The 11,725-nt window shown below is 40.0% G+C and overlaps 1 protein-coding gene across 2 annotated transcripts; it reads right to left on the reverse strand.

Moving 5' to 3' along the window:
• Nucleotides 1-130: 130 nt before the first annotated feature.
• Nucleotides 131-11,697, reverse strand: LOC110065142 (uncharacterized). Of its 2 annotated transcripts, none has more exons than XM_020772247.2 (5): nucleotides 11,188-11,697; nucleotides 10,411-10,468; nucleotides 9,871-9,886; nucleotides 8,636-8,918; nucleotides 131-630 (listed from the first exon to the last, which is right to left on the reverse strand). In XM_020772247.2, exons 1-5 carry the CDS (start codon nucleotides 11,525-11,527, stop codon nucleotides 455-457), a joined length of 873 nt encoding a protein of 290 aa, XP_020627906.2. In that variant the 5' UTR covers nucleotides 11,528-11,697; the 3' UTR covers nucleotides 131-454. The 2 variants fall into 2 exon arrangements, with proteins under 2 accessions (XP_020627906.2, XP_020627905.2); XM_020772246.2 differs by having other exon boundaries at nucleotides 9,721-9,886.
• Nucleotides 11,698-11,725: the final 28 nt, after the last annotated feature.

Below are 11,725 nucleotides of genomic sequence, written 5' to 3' on the forward strand. Positions count from 1 at the left end.
TGAAACGTTTAAGGTGAAGTCTTTTTCCATTCCAGTAAAAGAGAGTGTGATTCTTAACTAGCCGTGGTGAATCTGAGGGAGGGATTGCTAAATTGAAATTAACTCTAATACCTGAAAACGACGGCCAAAGTTGTTTTTTTTTTTTAGCTTCTGGCGAGGATTTGTGAGGCGCACTTTAAGCAGGAAGTGCGTTATATCCGCCTACAGTACACAAATGTTTTGAGCGTTGAGGCAACCTTTATTTAGGTATCGAAATGATAACTGAGAGATTATTTTTACTGAAAAACTTTGTCGATAACACGTTCTAGATTCAGAGGCAGTGTAATCATTCTTTTCATAGGCCATAATCTGTGAAACCTTTTATTCCTCGTTTTACTCTTCGTTTCTTTCAATTGCTTAAAGTCACATCAAAACACGTTTCACTTTGTCAATCGAAGACGACCGAGAAAAAAAATCACGGAATGTAAAATGTACTTTGAACCACAGCGCGAAGTCTGCTTACTTGTTCAGAGTCACAACACGCTCTGTCGAACAACACATCCAGTTGTGACATGTCTGGAGTTTTAGCCAGCTGAAGCATCGCGTAAATAATGCTCAGTGATTTCCATCGGAGGTCCAACAGCGGAAGATCTGAAAGAAAATGAACAACAATTTAACTGTTAATTATTTATTTAGCTTGCGAGCACTTTCCTCTTTCCGCTCTTCGCGGGAAAAAATTTGGACCTACCGATTCAAAATTCTAAGAGATGCGGGCAGGCTCCTCTTCCCTTACTCCCCGCCTCCCCCCGCAAAGGCCTCAAAGAGCCTGAGCCCGCGAAGGCTAGCACTTTCCAATTGCGGAGGCCACAAGAGCACGAAATCTAAGTTCCAATTGTTATTGCCCAATCAGAACGTTAGCTAGCTGCTGTTTTAACGAGAGGTACCGAGACTCTGGTCTTTTGTCTTTAATTTCTTGGACTAGCCGGCTTCTGTCTAGTACAATTTTCATCTCATCTAACTTATTAAAAACTGGATCATTGGACATTACAGTTCAAGAGTATTTATTGGCTTAGCCATCATGGTATATGAGGCATTATACCATGAATTACAAATATGGTAAGCGTACACGTAATTTTTGGGGGCTTTTTTAATTTTCATTTTATTTCAGTTTTCTATATTTTGGGGGCGTTTCTAATAAAACAATTATTCCACTCCCGCTTGTTGGATATGAGAAGGTAATAGCCAACTCGGCTCTTCGCGCCTCGTTACTATTGGGGGCTAATCGAGCCTGACTATCTATCTTCACATATCCAACACGCGCGAGTGGATAGTTGTTAATTAAACAATGGTCGCGTTCTTAAATACCACATCGGTAGCAACGTGTGGGCCTGACGTGCACAGTGAGACCTTGGGGGATTAAATATCCTTTCCCCAACCCAAAAACTTCACGCGACTTTCAGAAGAGAACTACAAAGTTCTTGAAACAACCAATAGAAACTAAAGTTTGGAGAACAAGAAACTTAAACAGGATCTTTGTGGGAGATCCAGACCAAGGCCAGTAGACCAACCCAAACATGACCATCGATGGGTATTGTTCGGAGTAGTTTCGATAAACTAAGATAAACAACTTGAAGTCATAACACTCTCCATGGTGGCAGTCGGGCCCTAGAATCACGAGAGTAACGTGGTAGCTATAAAACGATAAACAGTTGATGATCACGAACCAAACATACTAAATTCTGTAAGAATTATTAAATACTTATTATAACATGCCCACTTCTTAGATTAAGCATCGTCCCTTGTTTAGGCCAGTTTCGCTACTTGTCGAGTTCGCTATGTTCGAGTTCGCCACTAGCCTCGATTTCCGCCGCTCACTCGCGTCCGGTTTTTGCGCGCCGGCTCGTTTCGCAATCAGCGGCTGGAAATCGAGCTACATGTTCGTTATCGACCTCGGACGTCTGAGAATCAGGCTAGTCACTCACAGGCCGAGTTTGCCACCTAGGGCTAGATTAGATACATTCCGGAATATTTTTGAGAATTTTAGACACCGAAAAGAATTCTAGAAAATCTCGGGAATTTTAGACGAATAAAATTTGGTAGAATTTTCGAGCAATATTAGCTTCCAGCAGGAGGTGATATTTATAGTAGCTATGTGAAAAAAAAGTCTGCATACGAGCCAAGTGGCCCATCAGGCCGGAGCTTATCCCGGTTTCTGTAGCATGAAGCGACTAGGAGTATTTCTACTCCCCCCTGGATGGGATGCTAGTCCATCGCAGGGTTACCCACAGCATTAAATTCGCCGGTACCCATTTATACACCTGGGTGGAGAGAGGCACTGTGAGAGTAAAGTGTCTTACTATGTACGAGCGTATAAAGTTATCGAATGCAGATGTATATAGAAATACATGTTCGTATAAGTAATCGTATGAATGCGAGTGCAATTAAGGATTTGCATAACGAGTGCTATTTGAAAATTCTCTCAAAATTGCACGAACCTTTAGGCGATTACAATTGGCCATTATTATATGACTGAGAAAATTACTTCATTGTGATTGGTTGAGAGCAGGCCTATCTTAACTCTTTGTTAATTCTTATTTAATTTGCACTGTAGTGCAAATTAACGATCGCGCTTTCGCAATTTTCTCAGTCATAAAATGAGTAATTGAAGATTTACACTACTCGTGATATTTAAAAATTCTGTCAAATTGCACTCACCAAAAGACTCGTACAATTTTGAGAGAATTTTCAAATATCAGCTCGTAGTGGGATTAATCGTATCTATAACGAAATTCTCGATCGTGATTGGTTCTCCGCGCGCCTATTTGCCACGTAATCAAAACTATAACAAAATTCTCGAACGTGATTGGCTATCAGCAGCCCGATTTGAGCATTAATTGGACAGTGTACGCGTCATGCTTGTAATTGGACAGTACGCGTCATTTTGCGCGCGCAGTTGCGGTGCACTTTGTTGAGTAAACTGCTGTGTTTTTCAACATTCATAACGACGTTTAATTGCTCAGCGGTCAATCGATGGTTTGTTCGTTTCTCGAATTTTGTCACAGTTTTGATTAATTGGTAACAGGACATCGTGTCGTCCAATTCGGTCTGTAATCATACTCGTGATTGACAAATCGGACTCCCGCTTCGCGGCCGTCCGATTTTGTTAATCACTCGTATGATTACAGACCGAATTGGACGACACGATGTCCTATTACCATTATTAATCGGCGCGCAATCACGTGGCTGTCCAATTACAGGTATCCAATTTGAACTTGATTTGCACGTCAATTGCGCGCGCTTTAATGGCTTTCTTTGCAATGTTTCCTATAGTTTTCAAAACTTACGAAACGCGCTACATACGTTCTCGGTCAAAAGAAGTTCTCAAAAGACATTTTTAATTCTGAAATTGTTTATGGATACGATTAATTAGTAATTGGACTTCGTGTCGTACAATTCAGGGAGTAATCGTACTTGTATTTCAAATCGGCCTCGCGCTTCGCGCTCGTCCGATTTTGAAATCACTCGATTACTCCCTGAATTGTACTCCAATCGATCCAATTACTATTACTAATTGCACTCGCATTCATGCGATTACCTGTACTTATATTAAAGTTACTCAAGTGCGTCGAGATCCGTGTTCTCATCATCATCATGTGTTTGATTATGCGTGGCAAGCCAGGTGAAAGCCGTGAAAGTTACTGGCAAGTCACGGTCACAAGAAAGGCATTTAGAACAAGTCTGTAAAAAACGGTTACCGCCAACGGAGGTAGTCTAAACATATGAAGTCACCACACGGGCGACACATCCAGTCCAGGAGCGATGAACTCTTTACTACCCGGCAAAAAAATACATCTTAAGACATAAGACAAGTACACACTTAGCTGTTCGCTAGTTTCCAAGTGCTCCACGATTTAAATTAAGTAATGTACAACATTATAAAGCTTAAAAAAAAAAGGTATTTACATCAAACTAAGTTAAAATCACTTAAAAAAAAACCCGAGCTAAAGGCGATAAAATATAATCAAAGTGTATCAAACATGAAAATCAGTTTGCCGAATCTTTTTCAAAAAGTCTTTTGAGCCTGGCATGGAACGAATATCACGACTGAGGTAGCATATTCCACTGCTTTGCTGCAGCATAACGCCACGACTTAAGACCATACCTGGTAGTGTTCACTTTAGGTATGGAAAGATGAAAATTTCCGCGAAGATTGTACGCTGTTATCTTCTCAGTTATAAGATTTTTGAAGCTGGATGGAGCCCTGCCTTGAATAATATTGTTCACAGTCATTTCCTTATTATGGCTTGTCGATCCATATGTCCTGAGATAGTAGCAGTTAAAATAATAGTAGTATTTTTTTACACAGATGAAAAAAAAAGGGAATGATCAGTTTTCTTAGAACAGATCAAGATGATCTTTGATCAAGCTTCGAAAGTCAAAAGGTGACCTTGCAGACATAAACTCGTCAAACAAAAAAGTTTTGAAGCAAAGAACATAAGACTACATGCTAAGAAAAGAAATCCAGACACTTTTAAAGCAAACAGTACGTCGCAAAATTGGTTTTCTCTAAAAATTAAACCATTAAATAAATGTTACTAAACAACAGAAGATCCATTGTTCTCACCGTCTGCAACTCTTAAAAATCGCGCCACATTTTTCTTACAGGAATTCCTAGCTAGCTTTAACCTAGGTAATTTATTCAGTGTCCTAACTCCTCCAAATTCAATTTTTCCCGCGCATACGATAAGAATCAGATCTTCTGTAAGGGGCTAACTTCCCAGTAACGAGAGGTATCGAGACTCTGAAGCTTAAAATTTAATCTTCTGGACTTCCACATCTTCCACCACTTCAAGTTTTTCTGCATCTGCTTTATCAACTAATTACAACTTTACAATGCACCCACTTTTATGCTAACTCTAGCTACGCCCGGGACTCAAGCGAAGACTAAACCAGGTGGTACAAAACAAAGTACTCGGATGTAAACCCTAAACGAACAAAGCTGACTTGATAAAGCAAGCAGAGATTAACGAATTGAAAACTAGAAAAACAGAATAATCTTTAGCATTAGCTAACCTGGGATCTAGCAAGGGGAGGTAGAAGCCAAGGTCGTAAGAACGACAAAAACATGTATACAGGTTAACGTCCGAAAACAAAGTTCTAGAAGAAACGATTCCAAGGAAAACGGAAGAGGCGTTCAAGAATTGAGTGTTCAACATATGTGAGTTAACCTTGGCTCGCCAAAACTAAGCTTTTTCAAAAACATAATTTCAAAATATTTGGCTCCGCAACACTTCGTTGGGCACAACATCTCTTGCTCGACTCATTCTTTCTCGCATGCGCAACTAATAGCCTGCTTGTAGTCATGTGCTATTTCCGTCGTCACTTTTTTTTGTGTTAAACAATGGAAATAGCAGACTGTAATTGTAAGTCGTTAGAGTCGATTAGCCTCTAGCCGGTTAGCGCTTAACCAGAGGTCCATAAGCCCACACACCCTTGAATTCACCCTTAAAGAACGAGAAATAGACAGTGTTTTGGACTTCCGGTGGGGGCTAATCGACTTCTGGTTGGGGGCTCAACAGTTAGGGCCTTATCGACTTGGTCGCCAAACGACCGGATACTGCAAAATGTCTGCTAGCAGGCTGGTGACAAAAGAGTGCAACTCTCAATTGATACGCGTCCCAGAAGATGATCGCTGCAGCTCCCCTATTGTAACTCTTCGTCATCTTTGACCTTCTTCTTTGCCAGCTTAATATTTAGATTGGGGTCAGCTTATCGGCAATATGCAGTTTTTCACTATACTGCATATTGCTCGAGCTACACAGCTAATCAGCTGCGCAAGTAACAAACTTGATCCTGTTGTTGGAGGGAACAACTTAACTTGTAATACCAGAAATTGGCTGATCAACACCTTTCGTCAGTTTTAGCGAGAAATACATGAAGAAGCTAGTCATAAAAGGGGATAAGTGACCATTTTGGTTGCTTTTCTTTTTTCTTGCTCCAAATTAGCTGAAGTTTTGCATGTGGTCTTCAATGTAATAGAAAAATGTGGTTCTGTATTTTTGTCGCTGGTTTTTGCTTTGTTTTCGAGTTAAAACGTAGGCAAAAAACTTGGCTTTTCCTAGCCATGTCTTTAGGAGTTTATTTGTTGAACAGCAAACAGGCAGACTGTTTATAGTGTATGAAGTCAAAACCAAATCCCACAGCATATAGAGCGGAAATCTGGGAACGGATTGTTTACACCGGTTATTGTGACGTGAACACAACACGTGAATCGATCGAGCGTCAAACGAAATGCCATCAAACAAAAAAGAGATGTGCCGCATTAGAGCTCTGTCAACTAATATATTAAGGATTGTTTTAAAGTACCTTGTGTGCCTACCTGGTGGTTGAGAGGCATCATAAAGCCTCAATAAACCCGTAAGTCATCAGCACGTTTTAAAGAATCAAAATGTGTTCTGAAACTTCGAAGGCAGCTGATATACCGTAATCGTGTTATCGGCGTTCGAAGTCAGATCGAGCCAGGTAGCAAAGTCCAAGAGCAGTTCTTGCCCAAGAAAAATACCCTCTGGTGAGTTGTGGCCCATTTGCCAAGCGTTGCTAGCGTCAAAGTTTGGAAAGCGAGAACTGGTTTTAGAGTGATAAAATTTGTCTTGTATCGACCGCCATGTCTTCCCGCGCACGAGGTGTAAAGACCCTTCCCGGCATGCATTGCGATTACGTTCTGCGGACGTTTCTCGAACTGGTAACTAGATTTAAACATAATAATGGCCAGCAAGTGGCGATCGATTGTAACAGATCTGAGATCTAGTTTGCGTTGATTTTATTTCAAATCGGCATGATTTGTAGTGTTTTGAGCTTCTGGGATCAGGGGACATGCAGATGTATGGAGACTCGTACGTTGCGCAGAAGGGTTAATCTGTTAATCTGTCAGCCCTATTTATAGAGCGTTTTCACGTGGAGTCATCAAATTCTTAAATCCAAAACTAAACAGCCGCCAAAGTTGTTATCCTCATCAGGCATAAGAGGTACCAGCGCATTTTGAACTTGGAAGTTATGGCGGTGCGTGACATAAAGCTACGATCGCGTTTGTCGAAAACTATGTTTTATCTCGTGATTTTTTAGCCATTGAAGACGTTGCCGTATTTGAAAAAGTGTTTATTGAAATGTTTATTTGTTTCATTTTATTTTTATTTACACCTTTTTTTGACCTGAAATCAGCATTTTCAGGAGCCCATCATGGGCTCCTACCATTTTGCTGTTTTCTAAGTGAAACCAACATCCTTGCCGTCACGCGTTAACGTCAAATTAACATTTTAACCTATTTAGACCTGAAATCAACATCATCGAGCTTATGCGCTGCGTAAAATTGACATTTTGCTGGTTTCTAAGTGAAACCAACATCCTTGCCGTCACGCGTCAACGTGAAATCAACATTTAAAGCTTTTTTGACCTAAAAGCAACATTTTTGAGCTTATACGTTGCGTGGAATTGACATTTTGCTGGTTTCTAAGAGAAATCAACCTCCTTGCCGTCACGCGTTAACGTGAAATCAACATTTTAACCTACTTAGACCTGAAATCAACATCATTGAGCTTATGCGCTGCGTGAAATTGACATTTTGCTGGTTTCTAAGTGAAACCAACATCCTTGCCGTCACGCGTTAACGCGAAATCAACATTTTAACCTGTTTAGACCTGAAATCAACATCATTGAGCTTATGCGCTGCGTAAAATTGACATTTTGCTGGTTTCTAAGTGAAACCAACATCCTTGCCGTCACGCGTTAACGTGAAATCAACATTTAAACCTTTTTTGACCTAAAATCAACATTTTTGAGCTTATACGTTGCGTGAAATTGACATTTTGCTGCTTTCTAAGTGAGATCAAAGTCCCTGCGGTCGCGGCGGGCCGATCCTTTGTTATGATAAACCGAGGCGAGACTTCGACTTATAACAAAGGCTTGGCTTGGTTATTATAACAAAGGATCGGCTCTGTTTATCATAACAAAGGCCCGGCTTCGTTTATTTGCAGCCTCGGCGGGAAATGGGCGTTAGGTATTTTAATCAAAAGTGAACTTTGTCGAAAACGCTCCAAATTTCGCATAGAGTTTTGTTTAGGTATGTTTAGCAATGTCCCGTAGTTTTTGCGCTAAACCTTGCTTCGTTTTCAGGATATTGCGTATGCAAAAAACCACTCGGTTTTCCTAGCGGCGTCTTTACAAAGCGAAGCAAAAACCAGCGGCAAAAATACAGGAACACGTTTTTCTATTACATTGAAGACCACATGCAAAAATTCAGCTAATTTGGAGCAAGAAAAAAGAAAAGCAACCAAAATCGTCACTTATCCCCTTTTATGACTAGCTTCTTCACATATTCTTTGCGGGAATTTTCTATTTCAAACTGTATCAGTCAGGAACGGGTATTCAGACAGCAGGGGATTCGTTGTTCCCCCTCCCCCACCCTACTGCGCATGTCATTCAATATCTGATGGGCCTGTTTCTTAGTCATGGAATTGCAACTTGAGATTAATTTTTGTGTCTATTTTGTGTTCTAGGGTGTGGTGGAGGTTTGGGAAGTCGAAATAGTGGCTCTTGTGTAGACACGAGTTTCTGATCAATCTGAATTCTTAGTAAAACTGTTTCAAAATAAGAAACTTACCACTTGAGGAGGTGATTGGAGGTAATAATTCCAGTAGATATTTCAGCAATTTTCCAACTCCTTGCTTGTCTGGTAAGTTCAGAATAGTGTGGAGCACATCAGCACTATCAATGACCTCAAGCATCCTTGCCCTTACAATGTGATCAGCAAGGTCATCCTTTAACTTTGATTGGTCAAGTAATATATGTAGATACTCTGAAACTGTGTCCTGCTTCTCTAGTATCGACAAAACATTCCATGTTGCAGGACACTTGAGCAGTTTTCCCAGGCCGTCTAAGGCTACCTGTTACCAGAAATGAAATATTGAAACAGGTTTCTTTCTTCATCTCAAACAAAAAATGCAAGCACGTTCAGAGTCAGGGAATGTGCCCCAAGAGGCTTTCGAAGATAATCACAAAGGTCAAATAACGTTAACTACTCAATCCTAATTTAATAGCAAGAATGTTTTAAAAAATGTCTGGTCATTTGATATTTAAAAGATTTATCTGCAGAAATACTTCTTTTTTATAAAATACCTTAATAACATGTAGGTGCCTTCAGCCTTGAGTTAATCAACTGCTCCCATAAAAAAAATAATAATTACCAGGAAATTTCTGATAAAAACTCACTTTCTAGATGTGGCTTTAAGGCAGTGTAAATAAAGATGCACAAAAATAGAGCTTCTGTTTAGAATCTGGAACACCTTCATTCTAACAATTTAAATGAACATGGATTTCATTAAGGGCCAGGGACTGGGCAAACTGACTGGCTGTGAAGATGATCTTGCCCATCTGGTTTGACAATCCAAAAGAAAGTTCTTCTTGTAGGGAAGTTCAGTTCAAAAGTTTTGCCCGCCTGTGAAAACCAGTAGCCCTCTCATTGACAACATTAATGAAACCCCTGAATGAATCTAAGAGTATGTAACTTTGGTATTAAATAGCCCTTTTCAAGGTAAATTTTTCTCATTTGCATTACAATGTAATCCGACATGGCTGTGAGGCAATTTCAGGCTAAAACTACAAAATAGCCCGAAATTGCCTCACATACATGCTAGATTTTATTGTAATGCAAATGAGCAAAGGTAACCATGAAAAGGGCTCTTATACCTGATAAAGAAATGCACTTGTACACTTGACATGATTGCTCAGAATGTTCAGAAGAGTTCGCAAGGATAAGAGAACAAACTTTACTGCAACGAGAGGAAGGAGAGCTGCCCATGAAATGGTGATTGAACAGAGTGAAGAACAGGCTATAACCTGACAAAGATGAAACCTGTGTAAGAAATAAAAATCAAATCAGTCATGCTTTCATGGGTAACAAGAACCCACAATAGTCCATCCTTGCCAAAATTTCTCACACACTTTTGCAAGTGGCTCGAGGAGACAGTTGAAATTCAGGTTACCATAGTCCTGTAGTGTGAAGTAATGAGAAAGATTGGGACTATAGAAGCCCTGGCTGGTTTATTAAGACAAACTGTGACCTATCAGATTGAGTCTGTTACTGGTAGATGCATGCAGGCAGTGATTGTAACTGATGATGTGATTTGACTTCTCTTTCTATCCAACTGTAGCAATTTTACACTCATAATCAGAGTGAATTGCTTGGCAATTTTTTTACCTGCCTTGGTTTTCAGTCACACATCATCTATCCTGAAGGATCATCAAGGACAATTACATATGACTGGACCATTTTTTCTTACAACAAAGTGATCTCATCCAATTAATATCACATTCATAGTACTTTGGGGAAGTCAACCTACTTGTTACTTTGGGGAAAATGAAAGTTATTGCACTAACCTTGTATCTTCATGAGACTCCTCATAAGTGGTCTGAAGATTCTTGCATATTATTGTGACTACATGATCAGTGCGGACAAAAAATAATAGAAAAGTGAGTAGGTGAAATTGGAAAAAAGATCTGTGGAAGTTGTAGCCCCAGAAGGCCTGAAGACATCTACAAAGTGCTCAAACAAAGGAGAATACAGTGATTTTATGTTTTACATGACATCTATACCAACTCTCCTGGATTGGCTGGGAGTCTCCCAGATGCTTACTATATTGCTGTGTCTCCTGTACAGGTCACCAAATCGCTTGGAAATGAAGGGAAACGTCTAAAGTAGATATTTTTGGACTTAATATTTCACCCAATTTTGGGCATTTTGTCTGGGGATATCTGACATGTTTTCGTGGTTGTATCAGCAGAACACAATTATGTACACTGCATTCTGTCCCAGATTTCAAAAATGAAAAAAAAATAAATAAATAAAATAAATAAATAAATAAAAATTTAAAAAAATCATATATTTGAGTGTCAAATGTATTTAAAACTGTTGTGTTAATTTCCAATTTTTTTTTCAGGTTGCAACTCCGCCACCTGACCATAGTGACAGAATATTTTCTCCATTATGGCGGAGTGGAGCTTTCGAGGGGTACCTGGGTGGGAGGGCGTTTTGGGTATGACATGTAGTCTCAAATGCAGTGATGATCCCAAAAAGCCCTCATTTCAGCACCAACAGCACTATAGCTGCTGTAGTTTAGAAAATGAAAAGTTAGTGCTCTGTTTTATTTTACTTACCTTGGGTCTCTATGTGCTGTCCTTTGGGATCTAATCCCGACGCGAAAACTCTCAACAGACTGCAGGCCATGGATCGAATCCAACGGCAGGGAGACGAAAGATAGGGTAGCAGAGAATTCACTTGTACCTCAGCATTCAAGGGGTTCTCAGGAAGGAAGCAAGGGTGATTTGCAACTGCTGTGACCAATCTGGACTCGAGGGTTAAAGGAATATCTTGGGATGAGAAGATCTTGTTGAGATTTTCGGCATCTTTCATGACTTCGTGAACGCTTGGTTTCGATACGTCATATTTCCCGCACAAGAGTAAAACCTCTTCTTCACAAGACGAAACGTTGCTCATAGTTCACTTTGAGTCCTTTAATTTTTATTCCTCAAGTAAGATCGTCATCAAGGTTTTTTAGGCGACATTTTGATCAGGATCTTCTTTTATCTCCCGCTTTCCTTTGCTAAATTCGCTTGTTGATCAAATTCCGCGCGCTTTGTGAATTTCCGGCCTGCCAAGTCAATCAGCCTTCGGTATTCTTCGTAAGTTACTCGT

The sequence above is a fragment of the Orbicella faveolata genome, unplaced genomic scaffold, assembly GCF_042242905.1.
Source record: "Orbicella faveolata isolate gen_17 unplaced genomic scaffold, um_ofav_v1 contig_2, whole genome shotgun sequence".
Taxonomy (NCBI): domain Eukaryota; kingdom Metazoa; phylum Cnidaria; class Anthozoa; order Scleractinia; family Merulinidae; genus Orbicella; species Orbicella faveolata.

Excerpts from the sequence above, each read along its gene's own strand:
- LOC110065142 (XM_020772246.2), bottom strand. The coding sequence starts at position 11,527 with ATGAGCAACGTTTCGTCTTGTGAAGAAGAGGTTTTACTCTTGTGCGGG. Across the intron at positions 9,887-10,410 it reads GAGTCTCATGAAGATACAAG|GTTTCATCTTTGTCAGGTTA; the intron begins GTTAGTGCAATA and ends TTTCTTACACAG. Across the intron at positions 631-8,635 it reads TCCAATCACCTCCTCAAGTG|ATCTTCCGCTGTTGGACCTC; the intron begins GTAAGTTTCTTA and ends ATTTTCTTTCAG.